The sequence below is a fragment of the Phaseolus vulgaris genome, chromosome 5 (assembly GCF_000499845.2).
Source record: "Phaseolus vulgaris cultivar G19833 chromosome 5, P. vulgaris v2.0, whole genome shotgun sequence".
Taxonomy (NCBI): domain Eukaryota; kingdom Viridiplantae; phylum Streptophyta; class Magnoliopsida; order Fabales; family Fabaceae; genus Phaseolus; species Phaseolus vulgaris.
Genome location: NC_023755.2, coordinates 4,504,306 through 4,519,082, shown reverse-complemented (window position 1 = coordinate 4,519,082; position 14,777 = coordinate 4,504,306). Strand labels below are relative to the sequence as shown.

General features: G+C 33.9%; 2 protein-coding genes across 2 annotated transcripts; both read right to left on the bottom strand.

Moving 5' to 3' along the window:
• Positions 1 to 4,751: 4,751 nt before the first annotated feature.
• Positions 4,752 to 5,224, bottom strand: LOC137834943 (uncharacterized). The gene has a single exon (XM_068643194.1). The coding sequence runs from the start codon at positions 5,159 to 5,161 to the stop codon at positions 4,925 to 4,927; it is 237 nt and encodes a 78-aa protein (XP_068499295.1). The 5' UTR covers positions 5,162 to 5,224; the 3' UTR covers positions 4,752 to 4,924.
• Positions 5,225 to 6,603: 1,379 nt separating this feature from the next.
• LOC137834942 (uncharacterized) lies at positions 6,604 to 12,739 on the bottom strand. Its single transcript, XM_068643193.1, has 5 exons — positions 12,434 to 12,739; positions 12,140 to 12,274; positions 11,971 to 12,008; positions 11,620 to 11,686; positions 6,604 to 7,179 (listed from the first exon to the last, which is right to left on the bottom strand). The coding sequence occupies exons 1-5, from the start codon at positions 12,626 to 12,628 to the stop codon at positions 6,793 to 6,795; spliced, it is 822 nt and encodes a 273-aa protein (XP_068499294.1). The 5' UTR covers positions 12,629 to 12,739; the 3' UTR covers positions 6,604 to 6,792.
• Between the last annotated feature and the right edge of the window lie 2,038 nt (positions 12,740 to 14,777).

Sequence of the window (14,777 nt, the reverse complement as noted above, 5' to 3'; positions counted from 1 at the left end):
CCTTTCGGTTTTGTATTGGAACCTTTCGGCTTTTTTATAAAACCTCTCGGTTTTTGTTTTCTGCCATGCAAAAAATGAGACCTCTCGGTTTTTGTATTAAAACCTTTCGGTTTTTATAAGACCTTTCGGTTTTGTATTGGAACCTTTCGGTTTTTTATAAAACCTCTCGGTTTTTGTTTTCTGCCATGCAAAAAATGAGACCTCTCGGTTTTTGTATTAAAACCTTTCGGTTTTTTATAAGACCTTTCGGTTTTGTATTGGAACCTTTCGGTTTTTTATAAAACCTTTCGGTTTTGTATTGGAACCTTTCGGTTTTTTTATAAAACCTCTCGGTTTTTGTTTTCTGCCATGCAAAAAATGAGACCTCTCGGTTTTTGTATTAAAACCTTTCGGTTTTTATAAGACCTTTCGGTTTTGTATTGGAACCTTTCGGTTTTTTATAAAACCTCTCGGTTTTTGTTTTCTGCCATGCAAAAAATGAGACCTCTCGGTTTTTGTATTAAAACCTTTCGGTTTTTTATAAGACCTTTCGGTTTTGTATTGGAACCTTTCGGTTTTTGTTTTCTGCCATGCAAAAAATGAGACCTCTCGGTTTTTGTATTAAAACCTTTCGGTTTTTTATAAGACCTTTCGGTTTTGTATTGGAACCTTTCGGTTTTTGTTTTCTGCCATGCAAAAAATGAGACCTCTCGGTTTTTGTATTAAAACCTTTCGGTTTTTTATAAGACCTTTCGGTTTTGTATTGGAACCTTTCGGTTTTTTGATAAGAGCTCTCGGATTTCTATTGGAACCTTTCGATTTTTTGAAACACACTCGAGAGAGGGATTTCACCTGGAGTGAAAGCATCTTGATCCGAGAGGCTTGAAGATCGAGACACACTCTCGGGAGGGATTTCACCTGGAGTGAAAACATCCTGGACCGAGAGGTTTGAAGTACGAGATACACTCTCGGGAGGGATTTCACTTGAAGTGAAAGCATCCAGGACCGAGAGGTTTGAAGAACGAGATACACTCTCGAGAGGGATTTCACCTGGAGTGAAAACATCCTGGACCGAGAGGTTTGAAGTACGAGATACACTCTCGGGAGGGATTTCACTTGAAGTGAAAGCATCCAGGACCGAGAGGTTTGAAGTATGCGAAGCATTGATGGATTTAACAATTTGACTCTTCATATGAATAACTTCTTCATTAAGTGTTTCAATCTTGAATAAGACTCTCTTTATACATGAAAAATCATCCTTGACCGAAAGGTTTTACATACAAGGATGAGTGTTTAACTGCCTTGGACTTTGTCTGCTCCTTATCCCTCCATCTCTATCAAAGCGTTTCGACTGCCCAACTTGAATCAATTCTTCAATTCTATCTTTCAAAGCTACATTCTTCGTGTATGACGACCATGATTCTTGTGGTATCTTTCAATTCCATCTCTATCAAAGAGTAGTGAGCGGCCGGTACTTGCGATGATAATCGAGCAAGTTTGGTGAGCGTTCGGCCGGCACTTGCGATGTTAATCAAGCAAGCGGGCAATCGTTCGGCCAACACTTGCGATGTTACTCAAGCAAGTTTGGTGAGTGTTCGGCCGGCACTTGCGATGTTAATCGAGCAAGCGGGCAATCATTCGGCCAACACTTGCGATGTTACTCAAACAAGTTTTGTGAGTGTTCGGCCGGCACTTGCGATGTTAATCGAGCAAGCGGGCAATCGTTCGGCCAACACTTGCGATGTTACTCAAACAAGTTTTGTGAGCGTTCGGCCGGCACTTGAGATGTTAATCGAGCAAGCGGGCAATCGTTCGGCCAATACTTGCGATGTTACTCAAGCAAGTTTGGTGAGTGTTCGGCCGGCACTTGCGATGTTAATCGAGCAAGCGGGCAATCATTCGGCCAATACTTGCGATGTTACTCAAGCAAGTTTGGTGAGCGTTCGGCCGGCACTTGCGATGTTAATCGAGCAAGCGGGCAATCGTTCGACCAACACTTGCGATGTTACTCAAGCAAGTTTTGTGAGCGTTCGGCCGGCACTTGAGATGTTAATCGAGCAAGCGGGCAATCATTCGGCCAATACTTGCGATGTTACTCAAGCAAGTTTGGTGAGTGTTCGGCCGGCACTTGCGATGTTAATCGAGCAAGCGGGCAATCATTCGGCCAATACTTGCGATGTTACTCAAGCAAGTTTGGTGAGCGTTCGGCCGGCACTTGCGATGTTAATCGAGCAAGCGGGCAATCATTCGGCCAATACTTGCGATGTTACTCAAGCAAGTTTGGTGAGCGTTCGGCCGACACTTGCGATGTTAATCGAGCAAGCGGACAATCATTCGGCCAATACTTGCGATGTTACTCAAGCAAGTTTGGTGAGCGTTCGGCCGGCACTTGCGATGTTAATCGAGCAAGCGGACAATCATTGGGCCAATACTTGCGATGTTAATCAAGCAAGTTTGGTGAGCGTTCGGCCGGCACTTGCGATGTTAATCGAGCAAGCGAGCAATCATTGGGCCAATACTTGCGATGTTTCTCAAGCAAGTTTGGTGAGCGTTCGGCCGGCACTTGCGATGTTAATCGAGCAAGCGGGCAATCATTGGGCCAATACTTGCGATGTTAATCAAGCAAGTTTGGTGAGCGTTCGGCCGGCACTTGCGATGTTAATCGAGCAAGCGAGCAATCATTGGGCCAATACTTGCGATGTTTCTCAAGCAAGTTTGGTGAGCGCTCGGCCGGCACTTGTGATGTTAATCGAGCAAGCGTAGTGAGCGGCCGGCCATTACTTGCGATGATAATCGTCAAGATTGGTTGCCGGTTTTTTGCAAAGACTGTCGGCAAATGGTCTCGGTTTCAGTGCTCTAATCATATGATGCATTGTGACTTTCGGACTGAGATTGCGGATACTTAGTGCTACCTTTCCAAAGCACTGCATAAATGTTCTTAGGGATTCTCCCTTTTCTTACCTTATATTCACTAAGGCAATTGATGTCAGATGATGTGGTCGGCTTGTAGCAAAATGAGCTACAAACTTTTTTACTAAAGTGTTGAAACAATCAATGGATAACGGTGGCAACCGAGTATGCCAACTCAGCCCCTCCCTTCAAAGTTGTTGGGAATACTCGGCACAAAATGGCATCATTCCACGTATACAAACTTATCTACGTTGTGTATACTGCAATGTGTTAATCAGGATCTGTACCTCCATCATATTTCTCCATGGTAAAATTCTTCCCATTTTTCGGGCAGTGAGGTTTCTATAACGGCTTCAAAAAATGGATGCCTCCTGATAAATATTCCTACAAAGATACCAGAAGTCTCTGGTATTCTCTCCCTTGTAGTTTCAAATCTTTTCTCATTATGTACCCTTTGGTGGACATGTGTTCTTGGTTGAACAGTTTCAAATAATGTGTTTAAATTCGTCTCTTCATTCAACTTCCTTTTCATGTACGCATTCTCCGCCCTTAGCATACTTAACTTTTCTTCATTGCTTCTCTTTAGTGTTTCGAACTCTCTTTGTAACTGCATGAGCATAGCCATTGATATGGAATTTTGATTATCTCTCTGCTCCCCAGATTGCTCTCCACCTTGTTCTTCTCATTTGATTCATCTTGTCTTCAACCTTTTTCAGCTACTTCTCGGCCCCACGGTGGGCGCCAAAATGTTCTTACAACAAGGACCAAGAACACTAAAATTAGGTTGACAAGATTAACTCTTATACAAATCTTCCGAACTTTGGGCTGGACTCTCTCGGTCTCTTCTCACATTGGGTGCTCTAGACTTCTCCTCAAGGTAGATGCTCTCGGCTTCTCTTTCGGCTAAGTGCTCTCGGCTTCTCCTTCGGCTAAGAGCTCTCGGCTTCTCCTTCACCTAGGTGCTCTCGGCTTCTCCTTCACCTAGGTGCTCTCGGCTTCTCCTTCACCTAGGTGCTCTCGGCTTTTCCTTCAGCTAGGTGATCTCGGCTTCTTCTCGGGTTGGGCTCTCGGCTTCTTCTCCTCACAGGTGGGTGTGTGTACCTGCAAGGCGCTCCGATGCCAAAGTCAGATATAGTTTTTTGCTTATCAGATCAATTGAAATTCTCCTTACCTTTTGAGTTGAACCTCTATTTATAAGGCTCTCTTATTGGGCTTAAGAGTTACTTAGGTTTTTTCTTTTTGCACCTAACATTTTGAGAACACACACCTGTATATTTGGGCCCATCTTATGGGCTTTGCTATAATCACTAATTTAATTTTACGCACAACCTTTCGGTTGGTCGAGACTTTCGGTTGACCTTTCGGTCGCACAACCTCTAGGTCGGTCGAGACTTTCAGTTGACCTTTCGGCGTCAGAGCCTCCCGGTCGAGACTTTCGGTTGACCTTTCGGCTGTACAACCTTTCGGTCGGTCGAGACTTTCAGTTGAACTGGCCTAGAAAGTACAAATTATAAATTAACTTTAACCCTTGGAATAAATAAATACTTAGTATTCATCAAGGATAAATTATAAATTTGAATCCAGTTCTAGTTAACATCCATAACTTGCAACAATCAGTCAATTCTGTAAATCTGTTTCATGAATATATATTAACATAAATAATATAGATTAATTCACAACTGTTAGCAATCAAATAAAGAAAAGAAACATGTACCAAAACTAAATGAAGATATGAAGATGAAGATGAAATATCACAGTAAAATTTACTCCATTGATTGATTGATCTTGCTCAAGTGTCAAGACAAAACAATAAAGTCATAAAAAGAAGAAGGATGGAATATATGAAAGTTGAAACAAGTATATATAAAAAACCTCTTCTTCCTTTTTATTCCATAGAACACAAAGTACAAGCATGACAAGGAAGACTCAAATCAGTTCCATACACAAACACTCACACCCAAAACAAAGATTTTGAAGCAGAACCATTATCACAAGACACTATATATAGCCTTTGGTTTTGTGCATAGTTTATGATTTAGCCTGTGCCTGTAACTCCAAGGTCTTGCTTGTCTTCATCTTTACCAGCACCAAAGACAGGACCACCTTTTCCAGCAGGATCACTGACCTTCTCCTGCAACTTTTCGACCTGAATGCAACCTTGATCCTCCCTTGAACGCAGGTCAGTCTTTGTCCTGTTCTCTCCTCCTTCTATTGACTCATATGTTGTTGCTGTCTTTGACTCTTTTGGTTGTGCTCCTTGTGCCCCAGACATCTTCCTATATGCTAATATCTCTATATGATTACACTCTTTTGATCTTTTCTATGCTTATTTTCTGCTTCATATACATATATATATATATAGACACACACAGATAACGAGAAGATATGGATAATGTAACTGTCTACCAAAATCAACCCACGTAGCATGCAAACATGCCATGAAGCTACACGTGTGTTAACCTTGTACCAAATGCATGGTACTTTCACTCTTGTTGTCTGCCACGTTTTCTGGCTTTTTAGTACCTAGAAAGTATTATGTTAAAAAATAAAAGAAATTAAAATATAATGGAAAAAAACAAACTAAGCTACCTAGCTGAGACTCTGACACTGATATGGATACGAAGATACGTAAAATTTCTAAAATGTAGGATATGGGAACACAAATCTATATATTATATAATTATAAATTATATAAATTGATAATAAAGATTTATGTGCACAAATATGTTCGAGATTATATTTTGGAGCAGAAAAATGTTTTTCATGACTGATTCACAACGATTTATTTATTATTTTTATAATCATAACAATTTATACAATAAAGTTTAAAATTTTAATAAAATTAATGTATTTTTTATTTTTAAAATTGTGTTAGAACCGTCCTAGAATTGTCATAAATTTAACACATACTTTTTTAATTAGACGTTTCACGGATATGTGTCCTACATGTGTCATACGAGTGTCAGTATCCGATACGAATATCGAACACCGATACACCATTTTAGAGGAATGTTTGAGCTTTGTTAAGATACTTTAAACTTCCAAACATAGATTACAAAAATAGTTATCCACATTTTACATAATGTAATTTTTTAAATAATTATTCTGCATAATTAATTTTTTTATTACAACTTACGCTTAATATAATAAATGATAAATTTAATTATCTTATTTTTATATAATAAAAAATCATATAAAATAAATATATATATATATATTATTTATAAAAAGGTCATATACTTTTATTTATAAAAAAGTTATAAGACGACATATTGAAAAATACAGATATAGATACAACAACATCTGAATTTGCACTAGTAACTAGAGTTAAAACATTTTTTAAATCCAAGATAAATATCTATGTAATAAAATTAAAATAATGAATAAATAACTTAAACTGAAATTAAAAAATGGAAACACAAACAAATGTTAAAGTTTGGAAATGATAAAAACAAACAAAAACGAGTAGGTATAACTTAAAACTTATTTAAATTCATAACTAATAAGTTTTAAAATTTATTATGGATAACCAATTATTAGTAATAGTAAATTTTACTTATAATTAAGATAAATATAAATATCTTTTCTTCCATTAGACAAACCTGAGTGTTTCAAAATTGAAATAGATTCATTTGAGCTTCATTTTTATCAAACAGATTTTATTTTAAAAATTATATTTGAAATAAGAAGAAAAATCTCCTATTCATCCCAACAAATCAAATCCCTTTTGAAAGGGTATTCTATCTTTATCAATGTCATGTTCTCTCTGAACATATCCCAATTTGGAATATTTTCCTGAAAGATAAAGATAAACTAACCTGGTACCAACTTGGTTTCTTTTGATTAGTATAATAATATATTTGAGGTAAGATATATTATGAAATCATTCATCAAAAAAGAATTTTACATGATATTATTATACACAACCAAAGCCACCAAAAAACCAAGTAAAGCACCAGCTATGACTTCAATCTCCGTATGGCCAATAGATTCTTTTAATGGGGGTATGCCATCAACAGCCAATTTTGAGATTCCTTCTTCTTCTTCTTCTGTTTGACTTATTTTGCTTCCTGATTTGACCAATAGACCTCCATTTGCTTGTTGTGGTTCCAAAGTGGCTTCTTGGGACAAAAGAGACTTCTCAAAGTCTTCTATCTTTAGTTGCTTTGATAGTCCTGATTGAGAGTTGATTAAACTATCTCCATCTTTGGAATGTAAAGAGTTGGCTTGCATTTGGAGAAGTAATTTGTTCAACACTCTAGCATGAGTACCTACTTCTCTTCTTACACCCTGAAAATCACAAGCCAAATTCCCATTTGTTAGCTATATAAGGTCATAATCATAACAAAAACAAGTTAAAGGGACAAATAAAAAAAAAAGCTGAAAGTTTTTCTTGGGCCCACTTTAAGAAAATAAAACAAGAGTACGGTACGAAGAACACATTTTCTATCACTCACCCCTATTGGTTGAAATTCACATAAATACCTATTACCAGGAAGTGGGTTTAAACTTAATTCATTCTTACAAAATCTGCTTGTTAGATGAGAATTGCCTTTGATGAGAATTGTCTTCATTTATATTCTGTAAATTTTTTATCTTTAATCGATGTAAGATTTCTAACACAATCTTTCATATGAGATATTGACATCTCATGTGTAGGACTAGATATTGGTAGTTGGTCCGATAATATCTTATAGTGAATGACACGATATACTCAATAAACTTTGTTAGGACAAACTCAAATATCGTGAATTTAAGTCTAATTTCGAAAAAACTAACTTGTAAGTTGAAGATTGTCTCCTATTTATATACTGTAAAATTAATCTTATCTGACGTAGGATCTTTAACACTTAATAGAAAACACATGAGTTTCCGATACTGGAAAAAATTGTATCAGAGTGCTAGAGATTGTGTTACTATAGTATATCACTTTTTTACTTGGAAAAGAAAGCATTTACTATGTCAGACATAAAAAAATATAGTTATTTTCTTTCCTTCTAATAAAACCCTTTTACTTTTGACTCCCTAAAATTAAACTAAGGTTGATATTAACAAATTGTAAAATGAAAAAAGGTTTTACTGAAAAATATTAACACATACTGGTCAGTTTTTCACCTGAGACAGATATTTATCTTATACAAATGTTCGTTCTGGTGAGCCTAAGCAACTCGCATTTCAGCTAACTTTTGTCATAGTGAGGACAATTATGGGAGAGATGAAAAAACTAAGACTTACAAACTTTGAGAAGAAATAAGTACATTATGGATAATGCAATGACGAAGACAAGGTGTGGCCACGTATTTTAAGTGCAAACAGGCAATTTTTCCTTGTGTGAAGTGTGTGCATGTTTGGTTGAGATTATTTTGAGGGAACTTCTTTTTCAAACAAATCTAAAAAATGTAGGCAAAATTGAAAAATTATTTCCTCAAAATAGGATGAATCAAGCATGCAGTAAGTATAAGCCACGTGACTAGAATATATGATCAATATAGACTAGTTCAGGCTTGGTGTAGGATATCTATCTTATCATTTGGCATCTGAAACAATAAACTAAAAATACATTTAACAAGTTTCCTTAGGTTGAGGCTGATAATAATCTCCTAGTCATTTTTTCTCCCAATTGCAAGCATCCTTTTTCTATTTTCCTTATACATTCGTTAAATTCCTTCTCATTCTGCAGGTTACAAGGTTAATGAAGTGCCCAGTTCAAAGTGGAGCCGATATGAATAAGAACAAAAGAAGTATCCGCTGCAATCTAACTTAAGTATGAAACAAACCAAATTAAGAAAATATTTTAGATGCCATCAAAGTAAGGGACTAGCATAGTCCAACTAAACATTTTACCATGTTCCTTGCAATGTGACACACAGCAAATCCATTGGGATTGGGCTAGTAGTAAGGGATTTGAGTAGTTTGCATCAAAGTTTCAGACTTCATTGCTACCAATGTATAAAAAATATTTAGTAAGCCCTCTGTATAATTCTTCAACAGACTATCAGTAGTACCACTGGGTGTGAATTTACAATGTAAATACTGAAACAAAAACAAAAAAGGGTATTGAAGAGAGAGACACTGCACTCTACCTTTCTCTTTACCATCCTCTTGCCTTTTCTGCTTTACAGCCCTCTCCTCTTTTAATAATCTACACAGTTAAACCACCCCTCCTAAATACCCTTTTACTATATTGGCAATCTGTTACATCAGTCCTTCCTTCCTTAGATTTTGAATTGCTTCTGCGGATTGATACATTAAATGGATTGGATCCTCTATGGCCCTTCCACATAGTTATTTATTACTTTTGGGAGAGAGACAGGAAAGAAAAATGACCAAATCTATCTATTTAATCATCTTCCTAATCCAAGAAATGAACCCCAAGTAACAAGCAGCCTTGAAAGTTGAAACACATTATGTTTTAACCTTTGAGCAATGTTTAATAGCAATCTAAAGTTCGAAATAAAAAGAAAGATTGAAAATCAATAGAGCATGGTGATGTGTACATGGATAGGAACATGACGAGGGATGAAGAACACTAGAGACTACATTGTGGATTAGGCGTTGTGTAATTTTGTATTGGACCTTTGATGAACTTTTTGTATTTATTTCTATGTTTTTGGACCTTGATGGACTTTTTGTATCGGACGTTTGAACATTAATTGCTATTAAAATTACTAGATAACTTGTTGGATGTATTTGTTGACTTTTGTAATTTGTTTTGACTAATTTGTATATGAAGCTCTATGATTTCTAAGAGAAATTCTCTGTAGGATTTTGTGAAGATATTTTGATTCTTATCTTTGAACTACTAATTCAGATTGCATGTTGCTTTTGGTATGCATAATATTGTTTTAGGTGTTCCACAATGTGTTGATTATAGAAAGTATGAAACAAAAAGGGTTGTTTGACAGAATTTTTATCTTTCATTTGAAAATGATATAATTGCTTATATTTTGCATTAAATTTACTTAGTTATGAAATATGAGATTAATCTTCTGATTTTGGTGTCGTTTGATGTTTTCTATAGGTTCATATTTGATCCCGAAGGAAAATCTAAAAGCAATAAGAAATTTTCTTTTCAAGGTATTCAAATCTCATATAGATAAATTTTCTTGTATTATTTTAGACTACTTCAAATTTGAGCCATTCAATCTAAGTAATAAAGAGTCAAGTACGATGTAGAATTCTCTCGAAGCAGAAGAGTGTGATGAGTGCACAAATAGGAACATGATGAAGGGTTAAGAAGGAGGGGTTACATTGTAGATTAGGAATTGTGTAATTTTGTATTGGGTCTTTGATGAGCCTTTTGTAATTGTTTCTATTATTTTGTAATTAGAAACTCTCTTTGGACATTAATGGCTATTAGGATTTTAAATAGCTTGTTGGGTGAACCAAATTACTTGAATGAACCTAGTATCTTTGGTCCATAGCATTGGTATTTGTTGAATTTTGTAATTAGTTTCGACTAATTTGTGTGTGAAGCTTTATACTTTTGGAGAAAAATTCTCCCAAGGTTTTTATGAAAATACTTTAATTTCTTATCTTTGAATTTCAAATTTAGAATGGCGAATCTTCCTCAACTTGTCAATCAATCTCTTGATTTTTTTGTCTTCTACATCTTCTATTTTCTTCTGCATTTTCTATTTTTTGGGACTTTTGTAGATAGAATGCCAAAATCCTAAGCTATGATTAGGCACTTATCACATGGCATGATACAGTGGAGCATGAGTTAGTCTCAGATTTCCATCGACCGCCACAACATAAAGATGCCTCCTTGCATCCTTGGCTTGACCAACAAGAACTGTCTTCAAAGAAAGGTAGTCTTGTTTTATTTTTGTATAAGCCTAATTTGAGTCAGTAACTTCGAGATGCAACAAGTTTCCTCCCCTGACACAGGGGTTACCACTTCCTTGTTCTATTGCAAATCCTAATAGCGACTCTTTTTTATTTCAACAACTATTCAGAAATGTAAAGTTTCTCTAACTCCAGTTTTATTAACCATATATGTAAGATTCTCAGCGCAGAATCAAACTACTGTTTTACTAAATCAGTTATCAACAAAAGAAAAAGAAGAAGATTTCAAGCCTAAATGTAAATGCATAGATTATCAGTGCTGGTAAGCAGCTGTTATATATACATTGCTTGTTCAGCAATTAGATCATCTTATAATATCTTTTACATTTGGGTATATATTGGAATTAGAGTTCAACTTTTGTGACCACTCCTCAAAATCTTCATTGGTCACAAAGAATTTTCTGTTCTAGGTTTCAGCTGCACATCAGCTTATGCCAATTGCTTTCCCAACATACGTAGTTCTAGAAGCAACACATCCCACATAAAACAACAAATCATAAGAAAAATACGGAATTAAATCTGTTCATGTGTAGTGTTTACCAATACCACCATGGTAAGAATTCCACAAATAGTTTTATCATTCATTAGAGATTACATTACATTAATCACATAACAACAATACCCAATATCTTACAAGATCTTAATTTAATCCGGCTTAAGACTTGTCAAATAAGTTTGAAATAAATAGCCCATGGACCACCACGGTGTTGGTAAAATAAACCACACAAATTGTGGCTTTTTTCTAAGCGAAGTTGAAATGTTACACAGTTAAAAGAACATAACAAAAGACATTCACGTGATCCAATACAAATACATAAAGGAAAGTAAATAATTCTAAATAAAGACTAGATAGAAAGCACCATATTTGATAGAAGATCATACCTGAGCATCATACATAATGAGACCAGCATACACAACAGCAAGCCCAAAAATAGGATCAGAGAAGCCTCTGCATTTGCAAATTATAAAATTACAGATATCAGACGAACACATACATAAAAACGTATAAATCAAGTGAAATTCTTGGTTATGGTGAGAAATAAAACCTATGAATGCTATCCATACAATTATAAATGGATGATCAAGATTAAAAATGTTTTAGTGAGCACACGACCATTAAAAAAGTCATGTGCGTTTACCTTTTAGTCTTGACCATTCAAATATAATCCAATAGTATATATTTATTATTCTTATGAACCAAACACCAAGATGGCAACCGAATGAATATCTTACCTCTCAAGGCCAAATAATGTTGCACAAGCCACTGTTGCCTATGCCAGGAAAATACAAACAACTTGGTGAGATACTGAGATTGAAAATGAAACCCCACTGGGTGAAAAATCAACAATTCAAATGCCATCATCAAAATAGGATTAACTGATTAAGGGTTGCAAAGCCATACAGAAGAGTGTGAAGATGGGAACCCTCCAGCTTGAACAATTACCCTGATATCAAACTCTTTGCCATAAAGAAAAACAGAAGTGAACAGCTTAGAAAGCTGACCAATCGCCAAAGAAACACCAGCTGCAATCAGAACCTTGGAAGAAGAAGAACAAAGAAAGAGAAAATAAGAGCCAGATCAGCACATAGAACGCAAAACACGAAGTGGTTTTGCTGGAAAAGAAAGAAAAAATCAAAATTTGAAAGGAACCAAGAATTTGTGAGACATCTAAACTTTGAACTTTGAAATGGGTACCTTGTTATGAGCAATTTGAACGATGTCATCAAGGAAACCAGGGCCAAGAGAAGAAATTCTGAAGGTGGAAGTTTTGGGCTTTCTAGGAAAAGAGAGATGGTGAAGAAATGGGTTCCTTTGTTTCAGTGATGGGGTGAAGAGAGAAAAAGTGTGAGAGGGAGGAATAGCACAGAACATGGAATGCTGCAGCAACATTATGTATCTTATGGGTATCTATCTATCTTGTTCTGCACTTCCAACCATGAAACATGTTCTATTCTGATATATGTGTCAAAAAAACAACAGAAATTCTGTAATAGAAGATTTAAATTTTCTTTTCTAACAATTATGTTTTTCTCTTCTGAAATTTGCAGTGAATTTGGTTTTTCTCTCCAAATTGTTTAAAAATCAATATTTTTATTTTTTAAATTAAAAAAAATTACACACTATACTTAAGAAATTAAAATGATTTATTAATATTGTTTTTAGATCTAAATGGTCAAATTGAGTAATTATATTTTTCAAATTTGAAGAAGTATTTTTAAAAATATGAAAAAATAAAATTAAAATTATCATAAACTTCGTATTCTAAAAACATAAATATATCAATCATTTATCTTCACATTGATTTTGTATAAGTTTAACTTTTCGGTGTTTACTATTTTATTGCAAATTTGTATGTAATTTTATTTTGCTTTTAAGATTTAATATTTTAATATATTAAATAGTATAAATAATACACGTTTCTTAAACCAATAGCACAAAGTAGAACCTATAACGTCTTAAAAGATATATTAATAAAACTTTCAATAAAAATGATTAACTAATTTTTCTAATAAAAGTTAATTATCGACATGTCTGATAACATTTCATAATTTACATGTATTGCATGCAGACAAAAGTTTTGACATATTAATAGTATTTTTTTAATTATTAAGATCAAAACTAAAATTAAAATAAATTATAGAGGATGAAAATAGCTTTTACTTGGGAAAAATAGAAATAAAAGTAATGACACTGAATATTGAATATTTTAAAAAAAAATAAAAATACCTTTTATCTTTGCCAAGATTTAAACTTATCTATTAAAATGTATTGATTGTAATAATTATTAGATAGTTTATCACTATTTGTTAATTTAATCGTGCACTCTTCATTTTCCGTTCTACCTTTTTTTTTAAGTTTGTAATGCTTTTCAAATAAGTTCTAAACCCGTGCTAATGCACGATTTTTTTTAAATTATTCATTTTTATATTTATACTTAGTTTTTAAAATTGTGTATTAAAATACATTATCAATTTTAAAATATTTAGTATTGTATAAAATATTATTACATTTGAATTAAAGAGAATGATAAATTAAATTTTAATTTTAAAATATTAAAAAATTTAAAAAATAAATATATATATTTGATGTTTAGTGAATTTTTTTAAACTACTTGAATGACAATTTTTTTAATTCTAAACATATTTATTTATACAATGAAATATATATCACATTTTTTATATTTTAATAGTATAAATATAGTCAAAAGCTTTATTTATTACAAAAAAATATTCTTATCAATTTTGAATAAAATTTATAATGCGTTTGTCTTTATTAATTGAACACTAATTTAGTGTGCCTTGTACTTCATAACAAAACTATATATATGTACATGAAACAAAAGGTACAAATATGTTAGAAACAAGACAAGATGAATGACTGAGGAAACAAAGTGTCTTTTTGAGAGGGGTAAAGGACCAGAGAAGAGTGGAGTGCTTTTATTCTGGGACCAAACTTAGGTAATAAATATATTGTGGAATCAAACTCCAAATCACACTGATATTAATGTTAATTCACAACCTTCTTTTTATTGCTCCCATGTGGCTATTGCTGAATGACTCTAGAGAAGACACAAACCAAGAAAGTTGTCCACTACACCAGCAATCAAACAAAACCATGGTCAAAAAATAAGTCATACTTCAAAGTTGATTTATTGTCCTTTTTAGACACTTAGATTCTCAATTAGGTGTACAGATTTTTCCAATTTGGTGAGCAATTTCCCATTTGTAACTAGTGTCTCAAAAACATTATAGAAGAAAAAAAAAGCAAAATATTTTATTATCTTTGTTAACAATTACATTTATAATATTTGCAGTAAGTGTCTCCTAATTACTTATTACTTATTATGAGTACTTACTTAGAAATATTTATTCAACAATTGAATCAGGAAAAAATAAAGAGTCTTATGCAGTTACATGCATTTATGTGTAGTTACAAAAACACAATAATTAACACTTTTTCTTGATTTTTTGAACTGCAAACTCCAATTTTCTGATTCAAACTTGTTAGCCAGAAGTGATTTGGTAAACAAATCTGTAAC